General features: G+C 40.5%; 1 protein-coding gene and 1 long non-coding RNA gene across 3 annotated transcripts in view; one reads left to right on the forward strand and one right to left on the reverse strand.

The window, feature by feature from the left end:
• Window positions 1–3140: 3140 nt before the first annotated feature.
• Window positions 3141–26958, reverse strand: part of SPPL3 (signal peptide peptidase like 3) — a 141541-nt gene continuing 117723 nt past the window's right edge. For both annotated transcript variants that reach the window (XM_026015837.2, XM_072723007.1), the window contains 9 exons: window positions 26211–26299; window positions 19538–19657; window positions 18742–18820; window positions 17676–17788; window positions 8291–8397; window positions 7734–7897; window positions 6755–6954; window positions 5639–5748; window positions 3141–4959 (listed from right to left, as the gene is read on the reverse strand). In XM_026015837.2, coding sequence (XP_025871622.1) covers window positions 4888–4959; window positions 5639–5748; window positions 6755–6954; window positions 7734–7897; window positions 8291–8397; window positions 17676–17788; window positions 18742–18820; window positions 19538–19657; window positions 26211–26299 — 1054 coding nt within the window. In that variant the 3' untranslated portion in view covers window positions 3141–4887. The remainder of the gene's footprint in view (window positions 4960–5638; window positions 5749–6754; window positions 6955–7733; window positions 7898–8290; window positions 8398–17675; window positions 17789–18741; window positions 18821–19537; window positions 19658–26210; window positions 26300–26958) is intronic.
• Window positions 4601–9768, forward strand: LOC140594153 (uncharacterized). Its single transcript, XR_011994659.1, has 2 exons — window positions 4601–5590; window positions 7171–9768. It is a non-coding gene; the product is annotated as an uncharacterized lncRNA (long non-coding RNA).

Genomic DNA, 26958 nt, shown 5'->3' on the forward strand with positions numbered 1-26958 from the left:
TCTTTGTTCTGTGGACACCCACTTCCTGTCTTTCATTCCTCACAAGGCAAAAGCCCACTGCCTGGCAGATTTCCCAGCTTCCCATCTCAAGCTTTGTTTCCTCCACTCCCTACTGGTTCCCATTCCTCTGTTGTTTTGGGATCCAGTGAGAATCCTGGGACTTCATGGGGGCTGGAGCACCCTCATGGAGTTCTCTAAGGACCTCTCAGGAACACTGTTCACTTGCAAACCAGGAGCAAGTTACACAGTTTCTACCCAACAGGGGATAGACTTCTTGGAACTTAACTGATAGGGCAGCATCCAAATTGGAGGAGCCATAAACCAAGTCTGAGTCTGCTGTATGAATCTTTAATCACTCGAATATGTAAGAGCTCTATATAGCACACCAAAGTGATCACTATGAGAAAGCACTGCATAAAGTTAGAATTTCCACAACTGAACTGCTGGCTCTTACTTAGATTTCTAAACCATGCTGCATAGAGATAACGTGCTCAGTGCTTCTTTCAGTTGTAGTTTATACATGTGGTCAGGAGCACTGGACTTCTCCTGTACCACAGTGCAGGAAAAAGGGGTTAGCTATTTTTACAGCCTTGCTTTCAACTTTGTTGGGGGCATCCAGTCCTGTGCGTAAACATTCCCAGCTACGTGCCTTTGCTGTTTACAGGAAAGTCCAGAGTCATGGGTTGAAAGCTCTAGATTCCATTTGCCAAGGGTGAAATAAAATGGAGTCACTTAAGTCAAGGAGTTTTAAAAGGAGCTGGGAGGCCATTAAGGAGGTGGGCCTTATGCAGGTCCTCACCAGATGGAACCATGAACTTTTGAACTGAGCTAAACCGCAGATCCTTCCCAAGGACTCTGCATGGATCTGCAACTGGCTACAGTAACAGACTTTTGTTTTGGGGGACAGTCTTAGCAACCAATTATATTCGGCCAAGATTAGGCTTCTGCCACCACCAATCAGAATGCTTTGTAAGCCATATTGATGGCCTTTTTATTTTAAAATAGCTTCTGGTTTTTGTTCCAGTGGGACATTATTTGAATTGCTGCTGAAATCTGTGCACCCCAAATTGCAACTCTGATCCCAAATAAATGTGCTTCATTACATGCCTCCTGACAATTTCAGGTTGACACACTTGAACTCAGTGCTGCGTTGCTGAGTGAACCTGTGTATTGGGACAATGCTCCCCATATGTGGTAAAGCACCCCCTGCAGTAAGGATCAGCTGTTTGGTTTTGTTTGCAGGAGCACCCAGTGCCTGACACAGCTTAAGTTGAAACAACTCTGAATTACCTCCAGTGGATGGGAAAAGACTTTGAATTCCAAGGGAAATGTTGAGGAGGAAACAAATTATGGCTGACATGGCTGCAAGGAGTGGGCAAAGTACTGTTCTGGGAGAGGCTCCATACACATGAGGAGTTAAGAGTCCAAACTCGAAGTCATGAAGAGTTCATTCAGTCTTGCAAACAGAAAGTGGTCCATAAATTGCATAGGAATAGAAATAATTTCTGGATAAAATACTTACCTGGCTTATCCCTCCTGGAACAGTGAAGAAGCCTGAGTTCTATGGCCAGATCTGTAGGACTTTATACAAACTCCGGGGCAAGGCTGTCACCTATAAGGGCCATCATTCTTGAAGTGATTTCATTGTTGGAAATTGCGAAGGCAATGTGACAGAGTGAAGGGAGGAGGCTGTCCAGGCCAGTATGCACTGGAAGACCAGAAGTAGGATGGGCTGCTTTTCTTCAGAGCCCGTACTGTCTACCCTGCTTCTATGGAGAAGAATCGCAGTTGACGTTCTTGATGAGTGTGCTTCAAGTATATACAAAACGGCTACATTCCGAGCCTCTGACGTAAATGTTGGCCTTTACCAAGCACAAATGTCTACATACAACACTGGATCAGTTAGCAGTAATGTGAGAGCTGCTATGCAGACACGGCAGATTCTATTTTTGACACTTTATTGACAAAACAGAACTCCCTTCCCTCCACCCTCACAGAGAACTAACCTTTTGTTTTTCTTGTCGGTAACAGAACTTACCTGTTTAACCAAGGCCTGTGCTGGCATGCTACAAAGTAATTTAGATAGAAGCTTACCCTCCCACCACCCCCCAGCTCTGGCTTGAACTATGCCTACACAAGGAGTTGTGTAGCTGTCTTATTCAGAAGAGCAGAAGCTGTAATAACAGTAATGGAACATGCTAGGCTTTGGATAAATTTTGCTATTTTCATTAGCTCCAATTAGAAGAAAGTTACTATGAGTGAGAGTCCCAACATGCAGTCTCTTTGGAGGAAGAAGAACCTCAGACTAGTGAGGAAGGAATAGGGTCTGTGCCAAACTTTTGTCAACATGCCTTGCCTAATGGAAGACTTCTTAGAAGACCCTAGAACTCAGAGCATCTGAGAAACCACAAAAAAAATAAGGACATAAATATGTATTGGGCAAGGGAGGGGAGAAGACTATAAGGAAAGACTGAAATTGTGTGCTGTAACTGCAGCCTCCCATCCCCCACCTCCTCTTGCCCAAAGAGCACTACTTTCAGAACAGGGGAAATTCTAATGTGTCTTCTGTGGTTAAAACAAAAGGAGTATTTGTGGTTCCTCTGCTCAAGTTTTAAGGGCTTTGAGGACTAGCAGCTGGAATCCAAATTACATTCAGGGACACGTGTGGGTATTTTCCCCCTTAAACCTGCACAGGAGCAAAGATAACAAAAAATTGTATTTTCTTCTGTCTGGAATTTAGTTTTTTTTACAAAAATAAAAATAAAAACAACCAACTGCCAGGATAATACTTCTAACCATTACTGGCACTTACCCTTAATGGAGTCATTTTGGAAGAGTCCCCCAACCCATTCCCCATTTAGCCATTAACATCCTCAAAGGGTAAGAAAGAAGTATAGCCAATAAACAGCAAGCACACAAGTGTACCTTTGGCCTTCACCAAATTCAGAGGCTGTTTTGAGTTCTGTGGACAATGGAAGCTTCAGTTCTTTGACATCTCTAAGAATGAACCAGAGCCACAGGTGACCTTGTCTGGAGATAGACAGGGTCCTCCTATCTTCTGGAATAGGCAGAGCAGGTAGGAGGTGATGGTAGTTCTGTGTGGTACCAACAACCAAAAGTGAAGATGAGGTGACAAAGGCTAGAAAGGAATCATTTATTAAAAAACAAAAACAAAAACAAAACAACAAAAAACAAAACAGCCCTCAGCAGGATTTGAAGACACAACAGAAGAAGGCACCATCCTGATCGCTTTATGCCCCCATGACTGCGCGACATGTATCCACTTATGAGCTCTGTCCACCGGGAAGCACAGCACACTGGTTCATTGTACAGGTCAAGGTAGAGGCAGGTCACCTGCTGAAGGGAGAAACCAGGACATTTGGGCCCTTTTCACCTCTGCTGTCAGGTAGCCAGAGAGGCAGGCTTCTCTCTGCCTCTACAATGGGCCATTTCTTATGAGGCCAGGGCTGCTGAGACAAAAGCAAGCTGACACGATCACACTAGGTACTACCAGAATGCCTGCTTTCCAGCAAGGACCACAGCATGCGGCCGGATTCTAAGAGGAAAGAGCAGCTTGCTCCTTCTGCAGTGCCTGGAATGTAGGGCCCAGCTCAGAGAGGCATCTGATATTTGTCCCCAATACCCAGTTGTCACCACAGGTAAACCAAGACTATAATCACAACAGCAAGGACAGGATCGTGTTGCTTTTTTCCTTTTTTTTCTTCAAGGAGTGAGGGCATGGAAAATACAGCACACCAATGAAACAAAATGCCAAAAAAAAAAAAAAAAAATACAAAAACAATAGAAAATAGAAAAATGTATTTACAAGTAGTACATTACTATGATCAGAAAGCACAAAGACACCTGCTGCTATATTACATGCATTGGTTCAAGAAGAAACTACTAAAAATCCTGCAAGGGAGAAGCCTGTAAAAACAAAACAAAACAAAAAAAGGGCCAAAAAGTTTGAACTTTTCATCCCTAATTGGCTACACTGATCAAAACCAAACGAGAGCCCCCGAAAGTCCATGAGTATATCAGTACGAATACTATACTGGTTTTTAACTGCACGTTCAGTTGTGGAAGGGAGAGACAGCAGCGTATCCATATACAAGGAAGCCAGAGTAAACTGCTCTACATGCTAAAAATTACAGCAAGTCCCTGTCTGCTATACAGCATGATCTTAGCAGGTTTTAATTTTTGTTTATTCATATATATCTATGTGCGCATGTGTGTATGTATAAAAACCGTGCCCTCGTTCACTGTCAACACAACATCTGGGTGGACATGAACTCATTACAACAAATTCTTATGTGTATTGTTGTAAGAAGTCACTCAATGTCTGTGGATTTAATAAGTCACTTCACACCACAGAAAATATTTAATAAATCCAAAAAAAGGAAAGAATATAACGACAGAAGAGCTTCTGTCTCAGTTCTCTGAAACTGAGTCCCCCATAGGAAACTGGTCCCAAAGTTCTTGAGGGTTCACTGAAGAAACTTCGGTTTGCTAATATTTTTCATCCTTTTAGTGTTCAAAAGGTATAGAACGACTCTTCGCCGTTGTCAGTTTTAATCAGTCATATCTCCATCCCCCACAGGTAACAGTCTGGTGCAGATTCATAAAAATGGGGGAAGAAGGAGCGCTGGGGAAGGCCTGTCACTTCAAGAGGGGCTCCACCTCTACAACAGCAGGAAGAGAAAGAACCAAGCAGGGCTCCAGCACCTCGCTCCTGCAAACAAGCTCCCTGCAAATGCAAAATCCAGTCACACGTCAGTTCTCTATGCAGGTACATCTCCGAGTACCAGGCCAGCTCTAAGAGGAAACAAAACCACGCGTTGACAGAAAAGGACTCAGAAGGCCATTCTGGTCACTCTCTGGGACCCATCATACTTCCAGGAATCGGGAACTGCTGGACTTGGAGTGGAATGGCTCAGACCACATCCGCCGAAGGTCACCCTGGGGAAGAAGGAACTTTACTAAGTAATGAATTTAAAAATGAGTCACGCGCATCTACAAGTCCTTTCTGATTCTTGATCTTAGATCAGACTGCTTCTGTGGAGAATCAAAGAACATTCTCATCTTACTGAAAAGTAACCCACAATTCTTTGAAGAACTCACTAGAAGAGCTCTTAGGCTCCTCAAGCAAAGAAAGGTGTAAGTTCTATCATTTATGAGTGAGATGCTGAGGCCAAGTTAGTTTACCTCTCTGCCTCCTTCTCTGTAAAATGGGTATTATACAAATCTTGTAAATCAGGTAATGCTCCAAAGTCTAGCTGTAACCATACATTTCTTAAATATTTCCAAACTTTAATGCAGAGTATTAAAAAAGCTGGTAGGTGACAATACGGTGCTGCTTTTAAGGGAAATAGGTAGTCTCTGTAGCTGAATGCTAGGGATTTCAGTTAGTTCATCCATGACCAGGTGGCACAGTAGTCTAACTCACTAGCATTTTCTGCCAGTGACTGCAACAGGCTGGAAGATACCTAATACCAGGTGAGCAAAGACCACCGACCCACCGTCAAGATCAAGAACTCCAAGGCTCAAGCAGACCCACCTCTGGCAAGGAGAATACATACCCCAGTCCAAGGTCAGTGCCAAGTTACTGCTTTCACAGGTTTCTAACTGCTTCTCTCACCTTTAAATAGGCCATCGTGAGGAGCGGCAATAAGGTGAATGGCACCAAATAGAGAAGGGCGGGCTGGGCCGCTCGGTGAATGCGGGATGCCACGGTCGCAGTGAGCAGACCTATTAGGGGAGAAACATCCATGAGCAATACTGAGGGACCAGCCGTCAAAAAGGAGAGCCTGCTACCTGGTTGCTACCTGCTGGGACCCTGACAGGACAGCTTTCCTGTGGCACATGCTGTCCAGTGGCAAGGGCGTGAGAAGCTCAGCAATGGCAGCAAAAGCAGTGTGCAGCAGTGCAGTTTGAAAGTCCTACAATTCCAAGGACCTGTGAGTGGCCCATGCCCCCCTCAGTGCTGAGGTTCCTGGCCCAAGCCTTCACTTCTGCCCTGAGTGTGCCTGGTCCTCCTGTCTCGGGTGATATGTAATCCCAGACTTGGAGGAAAAAGCCCTGGGGTCAAATCTTGACTTGACCAGTCTGCAAATTTTGTCACTTTGGTCATGCATTTCACCTCTCTGAGCTTCAGCCTCCTCTACTGTGCAATAGGGCTAACACCACTCATCCTAGCAGTCTCTGAGCCTGTGTGCTGAAATGAACCACTCTGCTGTAACCACTGTAGGTATAGACAGGTTCCCGCTTATTCCTATAGCCCAATTATGTGGGTCTCTCCCTGTCTGTGTACAAATGAGTTGTATATGGAAAAACTGGCCCACAGAGAATCTGAGGTTAGAGGTGATAGACATGTTAGGACCAATGAAGGGAAATACCTATTAAATGATGTGGGAAATAAACATGACTTGGTTAACCTCAAGCTGAAGATTTAATTAAGCACACAGACTGATCCACAATCATTGCGTGGTAGATGTTCCTGACTCTAAGGCCTGACCATAGTCTTCCCACAATGTTCTTCAGACATGCTGTTGGATAGAGAAACTGGGTGGGCCAGTATAGACAGCACCTGTCATTTCATGGGCCACTGTTATTCTTTCTCTGTGGTTGACTATAAGAGCAATGAGAATTGCTACTCTCCCATCTAGCATCTGCAGCTAAAAAAAACCTGATTTAACTCCAGGGCTTGGAGGATAGTCAGAAGGGATCACAAGCAGGCTCTCTGGCTCTCTCTTACCTACAAAGTATCCAATGAGGGTGCAGTGAAAGTAGGAGACCTTCTGCATGCGTCCAGAGATATTGGCGGGTCCAGAGGCACCGCAGGAGTCACCATTGGCTTGTTTTTTGTAGTTGTCATAACGCAGGACAAAGCACAAGAGGAGTCCAGGCATCACGATGTCCCCAATGCCCAACATAGAGAAGTGACTGCCAGTGGAGCTGGAATGTAGTGTCACATGTCAGGGATGCCACCCTCAACAATCCCATTTTTCCTCCTCCTGTGCAGTTGTCTGTCAGCTGTTTAAGAGGTTGGACTTATCTGAATGGGAGATGGAAATCTCTAGAGGTGGAACAACGCTAGTTTGTAAAAGTTTAGAGATTACAAGCCGTAAGAGTACTGGCAACAGATGTCTTTTTTTTTTTTTTTTCCAACAGATGTCTTCAACCAGGCTCCTCACTGCTTCCGGAGAGCACCTCTAAAGTGACTGCTAAAGTCATCTATAAGTAGTGCTTCCTCAAGAAATGTCAAGCAATTCAGTATTTGTCACACATTTGCTTCTGTGACTTTAAACAAGCACCTGACTACTACCAGAAACGGATATTAAAGCAACACAGTATTTTTCCAAGACTATATCACCAACAACTGTAGAATTTTAGCATTAGTACATATTTTTACAAATATTTTAGAAGTAAAAAAGATCCAGATTCTTCTGATTTCCTCCAGCCAACTCTAAAATATGGTAACAGAAGTAACATACGGTTGTTTGATAACATTAATCAATAATAAAAAGCAGCACCTGTATCATTTAATGATAAATCTTTACAAATCAAATCAATATTCTTCTCCTTATTTGTAAAATGGAGAAAATAACTCACAACGCTTTTCCACTCTAGGAGAAGAATACTGATGATAAAGACTAATTGAGGGACACCGAGGCACAGGGAGACAGTGTGTTCACTGCCTCATCATAACAGGAGGCCCGACGTGCCAGTCCTACCTTGGGAAGACCAGTTTTCCAGGCAGAGACAGGCGAGGAACATCACGCCCAACATTGGGCCCTAGGTGGAGCTTCCGGGATAGAACGTCAAGGGGATTGTCAGCTGGTTGCGTGGCCACCTTCACCATGACATTGCTATTGAAGATGTAGGCAGAGAAAAACACCTGCCGAATGCCAAATGGAGAGACATCTTTAACAGAGGAAGCTGGAAGCAACCTAATTTCAGCATCAGCCTTCTTTGTTCTTAAGAGCAAAGTCTCAAAATACTGCAACATCAAGCTATTTTGACGGCATGCTTGGAGGAGAAAGAAAATCTCTGCTCCCAGGGCAGAGAACCTTGTCTGTCTGCTCTCTTCCCTACCCCTAGAGATACACATGCATTAACTGGTTAACACGTCTCAACAAAGGCGTGGACAGATGCCTGCTCACATGTACAGTTCAGGACTGGAGAGAGTGATCTTAACAGTTCACTGTTAACAATAGTTAACAACTGTCAGGAGTGAGTGCTCCAATTAAACACCAAAGAGAGCAGTGGCTTCAGGGAAACAGACTCTTACCCAAAAGACATCGTAGATTAGAAGCCCTGAGAGAAGCAGGCAGGACACCTTGAGGCTGGGCAGGCGGACAAAGGCGATCATGGCGACACAGAGACCCATGGCCAGGGCTGGAGAGGAGACCACAGACATTGGTCAATGCGGAGAATGGGCACCCTCCTACCCTCCTTCCTCAAGCTATTCTGCTTAGAAACCTAACAGTTTGTAAGTCCCCTAAACAATCAAGCAGCTCAGTTTAAGATGTTTATATCCTACTTGTGCTAAGTGCCCACTTTAGCTCATTTTGACTTGCTGGTCTTTGGGGATATCCCTTTTTTCATGTTCTTGGATAGTGCTCAACTGTGTAAGACCCAGGAGATTCTGTTTTTGAATGATAAAGGTCTTGGCCAGGCCCAGTTCAGGACTTATCTGTTTCCTGCTTCCCCCATCCCAGTGAGGACTCGCTGCTCCTAAATGTACAGTCTGCCCACACCCGAGGTCATGCACCCTCCCTTTTACTGAGCAATTCATTCTTATATCCTTGCCTTATTTTTTTCTCACACCTCTCAAGATCCGACATATACTATATGCATATATATTTAAATTCTCTTTCCTCTCAACTAAAATGCCAGGTCCTTGAGGGCATGGTTCCTTGCTGCATCCTGGGAGTCCAGCATGGGTCAGGCAGGTGAATGGGCTCTCCCTGCCTTCTGCTCTCCTCCATTCTTCTGAAACATAGGTCTGACTAGATCACACAGCCATTTACATACTTCCCATGGGTTCTTGTAGTGGGATGAAGGTCAAACAACTTGGCAATGACAGGGACTTAAGGGAAGGCGCCCTCCATTGTGCAAGTCCCCACCCTCAGTGTGCAATGCTGTGGCTCTGTTCTCTAGCCACCTAAATATGATCATACCTCTCAACATCACTATGTTCCTTCCTATTCTCCACAGAAGGCCCTCTTCAAGAAGTCTTTCCTTATCTAATCAGATTCACTACCCTACCCCTTGTGATGCCAAAGAACTCTGAATCTCTTTCAACTTGTTCATCCATTCTGTAATAGTGCAAGTATTTATATACAAGGGAGTTTATTCTCTTCACTGGGTTCTCCTGGTAGACAGAAACCATGGCTTATTCTTTCTGTGAAGCCCCAGCACTTGACAGAATAGGCATTCAATAAATATTTGCTGAATGAATGGAAAATTATGTTCTGTCAAGTTTAAATTTCAAATTATTCTAAGGAAGGTAAGAAAAGCAAATAAGGCCATATTACAGATGGATATCATTTTAATAGAACTGGTGGTAAACTGGGGCAGCCCAAGTGGCTCAGCGGTTTAGCGCCACCTTCAGCCCACGGCTTGATCCTGGAGACCCAGGATTGAGTCCCGTGTCGGGCTCCCTGTGTGGAGCCTGCTACTCCCTCTACCTGTGTCTCTGCCTCTTTCTCTCTCTGTGTGTTTCTCATAAATAAATAAATAAAATCTTAAAAAAAAAAAAAAAAACTGGTGGTAAACTGTCAATACATGTAGCTAAGTGGGTAAATATAGCAATTTGGTGGACCCCGGACACATCAATTCAACTAATATTTGATGAGTTACTACTCTGGGGATAGTGCTGGACACACACAAGAAGAGATGGATTGCTATTCCCATCCCTGGAAGATAGCACTAAAACTGGGAAGAAGAACAAATGATCTTTATTCCCTGTCATTATTGTTCTCAAGTATTTGCTGGTCTCCATGGTGTGCACTGTAGTATGTGTTTTGGAGAGATGTGTCAAACATAATTTCTGATTTTTACAATAATCTAGGATATGCTCCTTTTACTAGGATCTCCTTTAATTTTTTAGAAATTTATGAAAACAGAACCACGGTCCTTAATACAATCAACCCATACTCATTTTTTTAATAATGAGATTTCCATTATAATTATCTTTGGAAACAAATATTTGGCTGTGCTGTGAATCAATAAACAGGACACGGGCAGGGATGAGCTCAGCTGGCTTGAGGAACACAGTGGTCAGAGGTGGGAAGCCCCTGAGGCAGGGGCAGGGGTGACGGTGGTAGGGGAACAAGAAGTGATCTGTTCAGGAACTTACAAGTGCATATGTGGAGTGCAAAGCACATCAAGGGAACAAAGTAAGAAATCAAGGCCTGAGATGGACAGACAAGGGACAGGCTGTGGCCAGTGAAGGTCAAGGAACTGATAACTAAAAGAGGGATATGGTCAGGAAGGGAGACAGAACATAAAGACTCCTAACTCGGGGAAACGAACTAGGGGTGGTGGAAGGGGAGGAGGGCGGGTGTTGGAGGGGAATGGGTGACGGGCACTGAGGTGGACACTTGACGGGATGAGCACTGGGTGTTTTTCTGTATGTTGGTAAATTGAACACCAATAAAAATTAATTAAAAAAAATAATAAATAAAAGAGGGATATGGTAACCAAAGGGACAGACAAGCAAAAGGATAGGTTCCCAAGGTTAAATGTAATTGCCTCTGTGACACATACAGGTGACTGGTCCATTCTAGAACTTTTCAATTACATTCAGTTACTTAATCCTAAATTGGTAGTTGCTTTTACAGGCCATATGGTCTAAGCATCCACTGCTGCTTTGCCACTTCTCATTTGCTGATCCTACCCCACCTGAGAGGAAACCACCCATGGACAAGACAGAACTGCTCAGTGACAGGATTTCCTATGACTCAGACAATGCCATTCGATCTCTCATCTTCCAAACAAGAAACTCTGGGTCTGTTTTCAATTTATCACAGTCTTTCATCACATAGCCACTCACTCTGCAGACATTCTGGGTGCCACCCTTTGTGGTCACAGCACAATTTGTCCATGCTTCCCTACGCCTCCCTAGTTTGAAGTGCGTCCTTTCCCACTCTGTGTTTCTCCTGCTTACTCTTCACCGCCACTGGAAATTATCACTTCGCATTGTTTCCTGCATATGGTACTAGGTTCCTTACTCTGTGATGGATCTAGTCTAATTATAAGTCCTACAGCCTCGGGCACAACTCACAGGATGGTAAGGCCTCAGAGTCTGTCTTCCTTTGCTCCCATTCCTACTCCTTCCTCTCCAACTAAGCTGAGCGATATACCCTCTTGCAGTCATACCAAGCGTTCCCACTGTGATGTGAGTCCCACATGTGAGAAGGCAGAATGCACCCTTTCTGACTCCTTCAGACAGTTAAATATCACTCCTACCCCCAAACAGATAGTGCCACAATCTGTCACATCCCTGAAACACACCCTCAAATATTCATTCTATTTTGCCTCTCTTTTTCTTCATGCTTTCGTTAAATAACTCTTCAGAAAATCTTACATCCTCCTCAGGACTTTTCCAAGCCAAAATGAAGAAGTGTGATAACTTTCCCTCATTTCATGCTGCTTGAGAAAACTCAAGACTCTCTCAAATAGTTTTACCAACAATCTTTTGGTTAAATGTAAATTAACCAAAAGTGTTAAGTAAATTATTATATTTTTGAATTAATTAATTATTTATTCATGAGAGACACACACATAGAGAGGCAGAGACACAGGTAGAGGGAGAAGCAGGCTCCATGCAGGGAGCCCAACGTGGGACTTGATCCTGGATCTCTAGGATCACGCCCAGGGCCGAAGGCGGAGCCAAACCGCTGAGCCACCGGGCTGGCCGAGAAGTAAATTATTAATCTTAGCCAGTTATCTAGAATTACTTTCAACGTATTATTGATATAATCTGTCACTCTGCCTCCACAACCAGTAGGGCCAGGGACAAAGACGATGACCCCATCCAAGCCAAAATGTTCATGAAAAGGAACAGGTAACCTATAAGATCTTAAGTAGCCTGCACTCCATTCTGTAGGATCTGTAGATCCTTTATCTTAGCCCTATGTGGATGAAATGCCACATTCTAGCATTTTATTTTATTATTCTTTTTAAAGATTTTATTTATTCATCAGAGACACAGAGAGAGAGGCAGAGACACAGGCAGAGGGAGAAGCAGGCTTCATGCAGGGAGCCCGACATGGGACTCGATCCTGGGTCTCCAGGACTATACCCTGGGTTGAAGGCCGCGCTAAACCGCTGAGCCACCTGGGCTGCCCCACATTCTAGCATTTTAAAACAAGAAAATAAATCAATTACTAGATTTTTGGCACTGCGTGTTTTCTAACCATAGATTAGTAACAAGTGTATTAAATGAGAGCACTGGACTAGATATCTGTTCAAGACTCTTCTGGTCCCTGAACTGGTCAGTGGATGTATACTGTGGATCTGGTTTTACAATCCTTGAATGGTAAATGTGTGTGTAAAAGATTCATCAGCTTTTAGCTAATGTACCAAACCACCCATTGGCCAAATTCTTTCAAGGCTTCCCAAATTTAAAAGGTTAATTTGCCAGATGAAAGTGAAAGTAGATAAAGAACTCTATATTTAGTTCAAGAACATGCTGATGTCTCTTCTTACTGTTAATACTTTTTAGTTTATAAGCTTGAAAACATACTTCATGCCTTGCCCTAAAACAACCACATTCATCATTCTGTTTTCACTCTCAATTAACTTCAAAGAACAGGCTTTCATTAAGAAACATTCATTTAAAAAATTCTACTACCAAATTATCACTGCCTACGATGATTTCTGATTCTGTAGAGAAGTCTATAAAGATAATTTCCATGTCAGAGAAGAACAAATTTCAAAACATTAAAAGACTGTGGCTAGAAAGCTACATTTTCTGTAATAGCAGAAAACAAGTCACACACACTTCAAACATTAGAGTCTGAGAAACAAGGAAAGCTCAAAGGTTCTCCTTTTTGGTGGGGGCAGGGAGGAGGAACAACTCTACTCTGGGTCACAAGGGCAGTTTAACCAGTGCAAACTGGTAGGGAGAAGAGACTCTTAGATAAGTAAAGTTTGGGGACCAGCAATAATGACAGAAGGTTATGTAAACATCTACATGCTAGGGGTTTGGAGAGCCTCACGGAACCCTCAGAGAATTTAGCTGTATTAGCTGAATTTCAGGATGGAAATTTATTTCTGATATTGGTCACTGGGAAAAGTGGGCAGCTTGTATGGGCAGCTCTTGATCAACTCTACAGTCTAGAGGAAATCTTATAGCGCAATGGACTCTGTAGTCCATCTTACGGGAGAGCTGGTTTATCCCATTCTTCTGTTAGTCTAGTAAGCCTGTCCCTGGCCCTGCCTGTAGAAGTACAAGGAAAATCCTGCTGACTTGTTCTAAAGTATGTGTTTCAGATGGCTGTGTAAATCAGTGTATCCTGAAGAGAATGTCACCTTCCATTGCCAACCTTTTCTTTTTTAGTGACATACTACTAGAAAATAGGTATTTTTCTGTTCCATATGCAATGCTTGGGAGAGTAGAGATGAAGAGTATAAACACACTGCTGCTGCTTTGAGAGGTATCTAATCTTTTTGGGTCAGCAGCTTGGTAAACTTAAAACCCTTAGCAAAACCTGTAAATAGTATCATGTGTATCTGAACACATGCATAAAGAGTTCCACGAAAGCAGAGCCACAAAAAGTTAGTGGAGTTACAGAGAAACTCAGAGAGGGCCGAGAGACTTCAAGGTAGTTTAAATACCATCTGTTGTCATCTGGACTTTGAGTCTGCCAGCATTGAGAGACTGACTAATCAGTCTGGTAAGATGATGACTGTCTTCTACTACTCTAGTTAAAACAGTAGTACCTGAAGCTTTTGTCCTCTCATTTCACATACTATTTGTATAATGAGATCATTTATGTGTAACATTTATGGGAATGGACTCTTTAAGGACATCAGCACAGAACAGCTTCTCTTAAGAGTACATAGCTAACAGTCATCCAAACATTTTAATGGACTGAAATAATCTGATTTAGATATTAACCAACTAACCAGCATTTCTAATTAGTTTTTGTTCAGAAGTAATAGAGGAGAAATGTCTGTGCTGCTTGTTTTCTCATCAGGCACTGGTTTAGGTGAGACTGAAGAATATAATCATAAAAACAGCTATGAGATTTGGACTAATATTTATTATCTCTAATCATTATCATGACTAAGACTCCTTAATTTTCTGTAACACAGATTTTTAAAAGAGATTAGGCTCTATTCATCTTTCAAAATCACCCACATGCTTTTAGGGTAAGTCATTCTGCAGAAATCAAGAGTTAATCTCAGGAAAACTCAAATACACAAACCTGGTACTTTATCATTACTCTTAATGCCTAATATACAAAAAATAGGCATTCACTCTTCTACTATAAGCTGGGCAAGCAACCTGTGTGACTTCAAATTTTTTTTTTTTAATTTTTATTTATTTATGATAGTCACAGAGAGAGAGAGAGAAAGAGGCAGAGACACAGGCAGAGGGAGAAGCAGGCTCCACGCACCGGGAGCCCGATGTGGGATTCGATCCCGAGTCTCCAGGATCGCGCCCTGAGCCAAAGGCAGGTGCCAAACCGCTGCGCCACCCAGGGATCCCAACCTGTGTGACTTCAGATGCAATTTCTTTTTAAGTTATTCTTCATCAACCTCTACAAGCACTTAAGTATCAAATACCAATCTGTACGAATACCGAAAGAACTGATACTTGATTTGGGAAATTGAATAGTTCTGGTAACCACTTAAAAACCTTAAACATTTTACTTCAGGATGCTTATACACATTCCAAAGCATGATCACAGAAATGTTTTTTTACAAGGCAATTTAAGAAGCTAAAACAAGAGATCAAACCTGTCAGACATCAGCAAATGTGAATTACTGCACAGTCAGGGCACTGGTGATTTTGACTCTACTTTCTATTGACTCATTAAAGGTCTGTATATAAATCTAAGGGGTAACTTGATCTGCAACCTCACTGAATGACAGTTCTACTGTAGTTGAGCCATCATCAGAGCTGTGGGAGCACAGTGCCTTAGTGGACAGGAGCCTCCAAAAAGCTGTTTTTAAGGTCTTGATTAGGTTTGTGCTTGCTTGGAATGGATAACAGGAGTAAGTGCAATCCATACCCATAATATCTGATTTTCAAATTTCCCTTTTAAAAATTCTTTAGATAGTATTACAGATCGTATAAAATAGTCTTTTGTATTTTAATTTCCTTCTCTTCTGGAGAAAATGAACCAGACCTTGTAGGGCAGAGCAGTTAGATAAGCTCCTTGAGATCCGGAAAAGTGAACTGTGAAAGTAAGACTAAGGACTTAGAATGAAAAAGGAGGAGGAGATGCTTATGGGGTCTTTTTTTTTATTTTATTTTATTTTATTTTATTTATGATAGTCACACACAGAGAGAGAGAGAGAGGCAGAGACACAGGCAGAAGGAGAAGCAGGCTCCATGCACCGGGAGCCCGACGTGGGATTCGATCCCGGGTCTCCAGGATCAAGCCCTGGGCCAAAGGCAGGCGCCAAACCGCTGCGCCACCCAGGGATCCCCCCCTTTTTTTTTTATTAAAGATTTTATTTATTCATGAGAGACACACAGGGGGGGGGGGGGAGAGAGAGAGAGAGAGAGAGAGAGAGAGAGAGAGACAGGCAGAGGGAGAAGCAGGCTCCATGGAGGGAGCCCGACGTGGGACTCGATCCCAGGTCCCCAAGATCGCGCCCTGGGCTGAAGGCGGCGCTAAACCGCTGAGCCACCTGGGCTGCCTGCTTACGGGGTCTTTTAAGAAAAGTTTTTAAATGCCTTACGGGAGAGAAAAGAATGAGGTATTTTTGGAAATGTCCCTCCCAAGATATTCTGATGAGAAGTATGAAGTATACGCAAGAGTTCTGGGACTGGATAAGTGACTTCACTGAACCTGTTTCCTCTTCTGTCAAGTGGGAATAAGTATCTCCTTCAAAGACTTTTTCAGGACTAAATGAGATAATCCATGTAAACACCCAGGAAAGCACCCAATGCAGATCATTCAATAAATGTTAGCTCTTACTGCCATTCTTAGTTCATCCTTATCATCACCCATCAAGGGGGATTCTCATGTGCCACAAATAGAAATGTAAACTGCTACTGCCTTTCTGAAAGGCAGTACAGTAATAGAGAAAAAAGAATTTTTAACAAAAATCCTTTGATCTAGGAATTTCATATCTAGGAACTCATCCATAGAAACAATCTTATTAAGTAATCTGACATGTGTACCCAGAGGTGAAACAAGAATGTTTATCTCAGGGTTATTTATAACAGAAGGTTAAAAACAATCTAAGGGGGGACTCCTGGGTGGCTCAGCGGTTAAGTGTCTGCCTCTGGCTCAGGGTGTGATCCTGGGGTCCTGGGATCGAGTCCTGCATTGGGCTCCCTGCTTTCTCCCTCTGCCTATGTCTTTGCCTCTCTTTCTCTCATGAATAAATAAATAAAAATCTTAAAACAACAACAACAAAAAATCTAAAGGTCCAGAAATAGTTAAGTAACACAATGGAATACTCTGGAATTTTTAAAAAGGATATGCTTCACCTTTATGTTAACGATACAGACATATCATTACATAAAAAGTCTACTGTATATAACATATATATAATATATTCCACACATATATGTGTATGTAATATATGTAACATTATTCCATTTATGTAACAGTATAATCTACATAAAAACATGTACATGAATGTTCACAGCAGCATTATTCATAATAGCCAAAAAAGTGGCAACAACTGATGAATGGGTAAATAAAACTGGCATATCTATGCAAACAAACAGTAATTGGCCAGAGAAAGAAATGAAGTACCAATTGAGGTTACAGCGTGAATGAACCTTGAAAATATCATGCTAAGTGAAAGGAGACAGATACACAGCCACATAATGTATGATTTTATTTATGTGCAATGTCCAGAAAAGGCAGATCCACAGAGAGAGAAAGGAGACTAGTGGATGCTTGGGGCTCAGGTGGGTAATGAGGAGTGACTGCTGGGTATGGGGTTTGGAGGGTAGATGATGACAATGCTCCAAAATTGACTGTAGTGATGGCTGCACAACTCTCTCACTGAATTTTACACTTTAAGTAGGTAAATTATATGGTATACCGTGAATTATACCTCAAAAAGCTGTTATTCAAAAATATCTTAAAAATGTGGGTAAAAATAATAAAAAACTCAACAATATTAACACCATCTAAGAATATCTAAAATTCATGGTAATCAGAGTATATGTATATATACATATACATATATTTTAAAGATTTTATTTATTCATGAGAGACAGAGAGAGAGAGACAGACAGACAGAGACACAGGCAGAGGGAGAAACAGGCTCCATGTAGGGAGCCCAACGTGGGACTCGATCCTGGGTCTCCAGGATCATGCCCTGGGCTGAAGGCGGTGCTAAACCATTGAGCCACCCAGGCTGCCCAACCAGAGGAAATATTACTAAAACACAGAAAGCAAAGGAAGGAAGGACAAATTTAATTATATAAACTATATTAAAACTTCAACTTTTCATATGTTACTCACCATCCATGAGAAGCCAATGGCCAGTGAGAACCCAGATAAGGACGAGCATGACAGACAGAGAGAATGATAATAATTCAGCAGCAGTGAAACGCCCACAGCAACCAAAGGAAATCCTGGAAAACACACATTTATTGGACTAATATAGCAATACATCATATTTCAATAACCAAAATCTCCCTTGGTCCTTCATGCCCAGAGCTCATGATGGTCAGATTAGAAAAGCAGGCTATACCCAGACATCTGGAATTTGAAAATATCCAAACCTTCTTTGAGTAAGCTACAGATATGCAGAGGAATTAATTATACTTCTGCACCCATCTGATACTATACTTTTTATCCAAAATTATCAACATGGGTGTTTAGAAGTTTAAAGTTACAACGCAAAAAAAAAAAAAAGTTACAATGCCAATCTTTGGAGAGTTAAAGTACATGATACAGGAAATTCTGTTCTTATGAGGAAAACAAAATGAAGTATTGACCTTCAATCCACTGGGCAAGGATGAATACATATTTATAAAATGGCAGTAACTATCTGGTTATCACGAATTCCTGGGAAAATCAGCTGCCCCAAGTACCTGGTTTCCTAAGTGCATATGGCATCTCTGTTAGCACAGCATTTTGTTTCCATGGAGCGGTGGCTTTAGCAGTTAAGTTGTAAAAAGTGTATACACGGGGTTTAGACCATAGTGGCTAGTATATACTCTAGGTCACCAAAGATGAAAGGCAAAAATGTTTCAGTCAACCACTATTTTCATATCCCATTAGCTCCCTAGTAAAGGAATGAAAGCAGTGCTTCAAAACAAAACTGTTTATCTTTCAATAATCTAAGCAGGAAGCATATTTCAACAACTCTGACTGCCTAAGTTTGTTTACATTTCCTCTGCTATGAAAAGATACAAAAAGAAGTACCATCTTCCAGTCTTAAAGATCAAACATCTCCCTTCCCAGTCTTCTGGTATTTGTGTGCTCAGTCAATACCAGAAATTTAGAGTTCTAACAATGCTATCAAGTATAAGATAAAAACATACACAAATTCATAATTTAGAGGAAAATCCCAAGTCCTTACTTATTCTGAGGTGAACAGGGTCTTGTTAAATACTGGCACATCGGGAGGAGGAGGAAAGCAAAAGCTATTGTTGCAAGAACTAGAGAAAGAAAATATATAGTTAACTTTTGTTTAGTTTGAACTATAGGAAAAATGGCATGACTTATGGAAACACTTACTGCCCAGAAAACTTTTCTCAACAGATATAATTAGTTAACCAGAGAAGAAAAATGTCTTCTGTCAGCATTGTACAGATAAAGTCTTGAGAAGAAGTACCTGATTTGAAGTAGGGGAAAGCAGAGACATCTAGGGGTTCTCACTCTATCTTAACACGAAGAGAGAAACAGCAGGCCAGGGTATGACCTGACATGTCCAGCATTTTGCTGACGTTTTATACACTCTATTACCTCTTGACTTAAAAACTGATCAGAGGGCTGACAGTTCAATTACTGATTATCACTGTGTCCATCTATAGACACATCAGTGGGGGTTGCCAATGACTGCTCTCTGCCACATTGGACCTTCTGGTAATCTTCCAGACAAGGAGCCACAGTCAAAATGGTCCTACTATGGTGTCATAAAGCTTACAAGTTTTCAAACCCCTGGCCTTTTATTCAGGCTATGCTGGCAGTTCCGAACTGATGATATGTGTATCATCCAGTGGTTCAAAGAGAAGTGTAGGGAGTAAAAATCAGACTTAAGAAGAAAAACTTGCATAGCAGGGTATATAAATCTTAAGTTTTGAATGATGATTAAAAAGAGGTGAAAAAATTTCCTTTAAGGTTAATGTTTAAGAATAGAGAAGAAACTCACTTACCTGCTGTACATATTGTAAAAACTACTTGAACTGAGTCAAAGAAGAAGAACATTACTAGGAGAGAGACAGATGCTCCAATTGGAAGGAACAGCGCCTGGGTAGAGTCAATAGTTTGGATACCTGAAAGAGAAAAAGGGACATATTAATGACTTAAATAACAGGTGCTATGCCCTTACTTCAGAGACATTCATTAACAGTTGCAGGGGTTAGTACATAAGACATAGATCATCTAGGTCCTTTGATTCTTTCCTTCCCACTGAGATTATGAACTTCTTGCTCTCCTCATGGTGCTTTCATTATAGCAGGTGCTCAAGAAATACTTTTGAACTGAACTACCACCTCCTGCTGCTAACAATCTGGTTGACAAGGCACCAAAAAACAAACAAAAAAAAAAACATCAAAAATAAACAAAAATAGAAAACCAGGAACAACAACCGGTAGTAAAAATTCACATTAGTCAATGTGAGTACATTTGTAGTCTCATGTGCAGGTTTGGTAAAAGAGGTGGTTTAAATATACTAAGTAAAATAACTTATCATCATCTACAGATTTATTCATGTTCACTCTTCTCCACTGTCACTGAGGATCACCTCTGGGCTGGGAAGTGGAGGGAACAAGACACCTGAAAACCAAAAATCAGAAAAATTATTTTATGGGAACCAGTAAGAGATAAATGGGAGAAAACAATTACTTGGGATACAGTAAGGTTTAGCACAGTGGTTTTCAGTTCGTGGTTATTCATCAGAGTCACCTGGAGAGCTTTAACAATTACAATGCCCAGGCCCAACCCCAGATCAATGAAACTGAAATCTCTGGGGGTTAGTAGGGCCCGTTAAAAACTCCTGAAATTTTCTTGTACATACAGAGTTGAGAAGCATTAATAATAAAGTATCTGGTAGAGAAGAGAAACATGGCACAATCTGATAACCACTGAATTAAAAGAAAAAATTACTAATCTGTGTATAATCTACTTCCACAAGAACCTGCTGAGATACAAAGTTCTTGAGAGGAATCAAAGAAAAAATATTCATATGAGCTATTATAAAGAAATGCCAGAAGTAAATGTTTCTTTTCAGTAAATTAAGGCTATGAATAAGATATAATGTGACCAGGATGAACATAACTAGGCAGAAAAGGTTGCAATCAACTAATGCTTAAAAACTGCTCTTTGTGGGGGCGGGGGGACTTGGTGGGAGGAGCACTGGGTGTTATGCTATATGTTGGCAAATTGAACTCCAGTAAAAAAAAAAAAAAAAAATTTTAAAAAATAAAAACTGCTCTTTGGTATTTAAATTTACCTGTCCCAAGAAAGCTATTTAGGTATTTTTGTTAAATATTAAATATTTCTACAAAACAAAATTGCTTCTCACTGGCTAGGTGGAAGAGTCAAATAATTCACCCAAGGAATAGGGCATTTCAATTTAGGAAGAGTGACCTATGTTTCAAGATAGACATGTTCTCTTAAGATGGCTGACCAGAACTGCAGTTAAACTTGGCTCCTGGATCGTATGCATGCATACAATCTTAAAGTGTATTATGGAAATTTATGAGAAAAAACTCTATATGAAATTCACCTAGTTGTTTTATCTGAGTACTCTACACTTGGTCAAAGAACTACTAGAGGAAACTACATTTCAGGTGCCTTTCCCAACAGAAAATAATGGTTTCTCAAATAATTTTTATATGAGGAAAAACAAATCTTAAAACACACACTTGCACCCTCTTTTGTAAAACAAAACATCATATAGTCTACAGATTAATTATATTGGTTTAAAATATGGACAGAAAATTTAAATGGCTGGCTAGAACAAAGACTGATTAGTAAGTCAGGTATGAAAGAAGTATTTGTTTATAAAAATCTAAATTTTAGAAGTTCAGTCTGCAATCAAAACTGAATACAAAGAGCTTTTCTAGAAAGACAGAATGTACAGATTTTTTTTTTTTGAAAGCACAGATTTTAAACTGTGGAGGTATGAGACACTGCTTCCATTAGTTTTATAAAAGAATGCCCCAAGGGAGTTTACCAAACATCAGTGTCAGAGGGCAAAGGAAGTTCCTTTAGTTGCTGACAATATGCTAACTAAAAAAATGTATACAATTTCAATACTGTACTTTCTAAAGGTCTGGAGATAATGGTCCTGAAGGGGATGGAGCTGATTAGTCAGAAATTTCAGCCACATTTCAGTGACTGCAAAACAAAACAGAGCATAGCAAAACAGAGCCTTCATAATTGAGGAGTTACTCCAATGGAACTGGCATTACCTTTAAAGCTAAAATTAACCTAAGAAATAGGGATGGGGGATGCCTGGGTGGCTCAGCAGTTTGGCGCCTGCCTTCAGCCCAGGGTGTGATCCTGGAGTCCCAGGATTGAGTCCCATGATGGGCTCCCTGCATGGAGCCTGCTTCTCCCTCTGCCTGTGTCTCTGCCTTTCTCTCTCTGTGTGTTTCTCATGAATAAATAAAATCTTAAAAAAATAAAGAAAAAGAAAAAAGAAATAGGATGGTTTTCTCTTCAAGGCGGACCTAGAGATAAGGCAGGCACTTTCGAACAGTGGCAAGAAGCTAGTGGAACACAGAGATCGAGGGCAGTCTCAAAAAAATAAAAAAAAAGAAAAAAAAAAGAAAAAGAAAAAAGAGAGAAAGAGGCATGGTGATGGAAAAAATTAGTATAGAGAAATTATTTTCAGCAATTAGTGAACAAGGCTATAGGCTAAATATATGGTCATGAAACAGATACTGAACAATACACCACCATATTATTGATAATTAAGAAAGTTACTGATTTTGCACCTCCATTAAAGAAGCAGGCTTTTCACTATTTACTAGCACCTATTACACAGTAGGTAACATGACGGCTTGAAAAAAACTGTATACTCTTCACAGTTCAGATAAATTCCACAGGAAGCCTGGTAAAGGATTTCAAGGTGTCAGATAACGGGGGTAAGGAAGGGAGTTGTCCTTTTTAAACCTACTTAATACTGATTAAATAAAGGACTGGTGTACCAGGAGGAAAAGTCTCTATGCAAGTTTCTTGGGGCAGATGTAGGCATGAGACTGGATTTAGAATAAGGTTAGGAAAAATCAGAGAGGACCTGGAGGATACTCCCTCTTTCCCACTTTCTTTCTAGCCCTTTTCATTGTAAAACATAACACGCATATAGCAAAGTTCATAAAACAAAAATGTAGAGTTCAATCATCACATGGCTAATACCACCCAGTCAGGAAACAGAAGCTTGCCAAGCCCAGAAGTCATTCTTGTGACCCTCTCAGTCCCTAGTCTTTTCCACAAAGGGAACTACTATCCTGGCTTTTATGATACTTTCTTCTTTGCTTGCTCTATTTTATCTTCTTTGCTCTATTTTATAGGTTGTCTACCCAAGTGCACATCATAAAATACTAATATTTATTTGCCTACTTTTTGAGCTTATTACATACACTGAATTAAGCAGCACATATTTTTGTGTGTCTGGGTTCTTTTGTTCAACATTGTGAGCAACATTCACACTGTTTAGGTAACCATATGTCACTCATTTTTGTGTATATTTCACAAATTCCTTGATTCTTATTTATTTTGTGAGTAAGCAACTGCAAGCTTTATTTTTTAATTTTTAAAAAAATTTTGCAGGGTGCTGGGGTGGCTCAGTTGGTTAAACATCTGCCTTTGGTTCAAGTCATGATCTTAGGGCCCTGGGATCAAGCCTCACCATCGGGCTCCCTGCTCAGCAGGAGTCTGCTTCTCCCTCTTCCTCGGCTTTTGTGCCTATGTATGCGCATGTGCTCCCTCTCAAAAAAAATCTTCAAAAAAAAATTTTTTTTTTAAATTTTGCAATCTTTTTTATTTTTTTTCAAATTTTGCAACCTTTAAAAGCAACCTCTACCTATCTACACTTTCTTCTATAGTCAATTCGTAACACTCTTCCCAAAATCTGAACACTAAATTCATACCTTCCTTTCCTGAGAGCTTCTCCCTAATTCTTCTACATTGTTAACATTCAGGTCTTCAAGCTCTTTAGCACACAATCTCTTGTGTTTCTCTGTTCATCCTTCTGGTTGTTATTATTTCCTTAATTTTGAAAAATATACCCTGTTGTCCATGCTGTCCCTTCAATATGGAATGGTGTTGTGCTCCATGATCAAGTACTGGCCTTCCACGCTGCAACAGCCATTTTTTTCATTGTGTTTTTCCTGATTATGTGAAAGTGGACTGCATTCTCTCCTAATCTGTGTCTATCCTTTCTGGTATTCATGGCCCAGATGAGGCACTGAGAAAATATTTCTGTGAAGATAATTCAGCACAACATGGGAGGCAGGTTTAGGAAAACCACCATTTAAATAAGCATCTAGGGGCACCTGGGTGTCTCAGTGGTTGAGCATCTGCCTTCAGCTCAGGGAGTGATCCCAGGATCCTGGGATCAAGTCCCTCATTCGGCTCCTCATGGGGAGCCTGCTTCTCCCTCTGCCTATGTCTTCTGCCTCTCTCTGTGTGTCTCTCATGAATAAATAAATAAAATCTTAAAAAAACAAAAACAAAAAATAAGCATCTACTACTCCTTAGATGTTAGTGGTAAGAAATGAAAATTGATGTCACCAGGTAACTTCCGTCCACTGTGTGGAATGATCTAACCATTTATTTGAAGATAAAATTGTACTCAGACACATTTTGTCTATTTCTTTTAGATTTCTGTGATTCAATGTACAATGAATTTATAATATGGTTTAAATACATCATCTGCATATATGCTATGTAACACAGGACTTGTAAAAGACTTTCAATTGTATAAAGTGATTTGGCTCTAAAAGTTGATAGAAGATAAGTGCTATGTAATCATTTGACCTGAAGATCGGTATTGACACTGGGTTTTACCTGGTTCCTCACAAGTTACTGGTATGGTATTTTACCTCATTAAAGGATCTGTGTTGTAAGTTTAAGGAAAAACTCATATTTAAATGATTCTACTTACTGTATTTGTAATGCCTACTTTACACTCCTGTGAACAACAAACACATTTAATTCGGTGAAAATTAGGCAAGTAGAATTTGGCTGATGGGGACTGAAAGTAATCTCTTTTTGATTTAACTTCTAAAATTCTCCCATCAGTATTCTAACTTTATATTGGATCCTCAGTATTTCCTTTCTGGCAGGTGGTGACTTGATACTGTCCTATAAGTCATGCTCATTCTCTCCTCAGTGCCTAATATCATATGCTCTTCCCACCCAGAATGACTTCTCCAGCAATACGAGTTCATGGTTTCAAACTTCAGGTCAAACTCACCTTCTCTGGGACAGAAGTCCCTTATTAAATTGGCCCATGAAGGCTCACCCTGAACTGCCTCTCTCTTTATTCTCTTTGTACATGGATGATGACAAATGAATTCATCTCTAGTGCTTACTCTGACCTATGGATAGCAGATGCTTGTTCAGAAGGACTCTGAGGCTATGTTAAAGGTCTGTGAGAAAAAGTTCCTGTTCCAGGGACAGGAAGTGGTATTTGGTATCTCTGTCTTAGGACTTTATTAACCCCTTACAAAGTGTTTTGGCCACACTGCCTAGTAACAGCTTGGGTACCAGCTCTCATGCTTTTGCAGCTTTCAAAATATCGAAAAGATTATCTAAAAAAATATATATCTAATAAATTGCAAGGCAGGAACCTAGTATCATGCTCTTGATTATCAAATCAAGTCTCCTTATTTATAATTTAATTCCCTTTATAATAAGCACCATCAATTTTCTATAACTATAACTGAAGCACAATTTACATATCGCAAAATTCACCCATCTTAAGTGTCCCACACTTGCCAGGCAACTAAAACTCCACTGTATGTCTCTCCATATTTGCCGTTTTGGAAATTTCATATAGGTGGACTCATACAATATGTAGTCTTTCCTGTCTGGCTTCTTAACATGTTTTGAGGTTCATACATGTTGTAGCATGTACATGTATCAGTACTTCATTCTCTTTTATGCTGAATAGTATTCCATTGTATGGATATGCCATATTTTGTTTATCCATCAACTAATTTATTGATTTCTTTCTTTTTTTTTTAATTTATTGATTTCTGAGTTGTGTTTCTACTTTTTGGCCATTATAAGCAATGTTCTGAAACATTTGCCATTTAGCACACTTCTATTTCTTATAAAGCAAGTACTCTTATAAAATCTTTAATATCAGAAGAGGTTGTCATAATAGTTTTACAAGTACTTCATGTAACTCTCTTCAAGAGTCCCTGAATGGGGACGCCTGGGTGGCTCAGCTGTTGAGCACCTGCCTGTGGCCCAGGGCATGTTCCTGGAGTCCCGGGATCAAGTCCCATATCAGGATCCCTGCATGGAGCCTGCTTCTCTCTCTGCCTAGGTCTCTGCCTCTCATGAATAAATAAATAAAATCTTAAAAAAAAAAAAAAGTCCCTGAATGAATTTGTGATCAATGATTATTACAAAATAATCAAAGAATTTAAATGAAGTCATAAGCAGGCAGACACCTGCAGTACACAAGAAATCAGTGGTTTAGATTCAGAACATTAAGAATTTTTACAAATTATATACCATATAGATTAGATTTTATTATTATAACCAAGCATAAATCCTTAAACCCAGTAAATTAACTGGGGTTATAGAAAGAATCTAATTAAGACCACTACATGTATGAAGGTTAATTGACATAAAATGTCTTACTATTATTGGTGCTGTTGCCATTGAAAGACCCAGAAGAACTGCTATTGTCTTTTTCCTTATCTTGATTTTCAAAGTCCATATTAAGGGACCTGTGGAAAAAATTGTATAGGCAAGTTTAATTCTGCTTAAGAAAGAAGTATGTTTGAAAAGTCAGTAATGAGACAATATTTTAACATGCTAAGGCATTACAAAAGATTGGAAAGGCTCTTTAAACACTTCTTGTTGCCACATTTTGAAAAACAATCTACATTCCTTCTAATATGTCAGTTCACGAGTTCTCCTGACTGCAGATAAAAGCATTCCATTGTGGCTGAATCTAACAACCATATCTCTGTGCACATCCTTAATTACTTCCATATGATAAATACCTAGAAAGAGAAGTGTTGGGTCACAAGGCAAGCACAATTTTTGAGTCTTTAACATACTACATAACTGCTTTCAACAAAGTTATACCAATTTACTCTCTGATAGCAGTGTATGAGAGCATTTTTTCTCTATACCTTATCAGGTTTCATTTAACATATTCTTGAGTTTCTGCTATATATAGGGCTGTTCTACATAGTGGAGATTACAACAAATAGTGCATAAAACAGGCTTTCATGGATTGTACATTCAAAAAGGGCAGATACCAACAACAGACAAGTAAGTTAAATGTATATTAATGGTTACAGCTAATGAGAAAATGTAGGAAATGAAAAGACTAAGTTTGAAATTTTAAATACGGTGGGTTGGAATAGCCACATTGGCA

Source organism: Vulpes vulpes, chromosome 10 (assembly GCF_048418805.1).
Source record: "Vulpes vulpes isolate BD-2025 chromosome 10, VulVul3, whole genome shotgun sequence".
Taxonomy (NCBI): Eukaryota; Metazoa; Chordata; class Mammalia; order Carnivora; family Canidae; genus Vulpes; species Vulpes vulpes.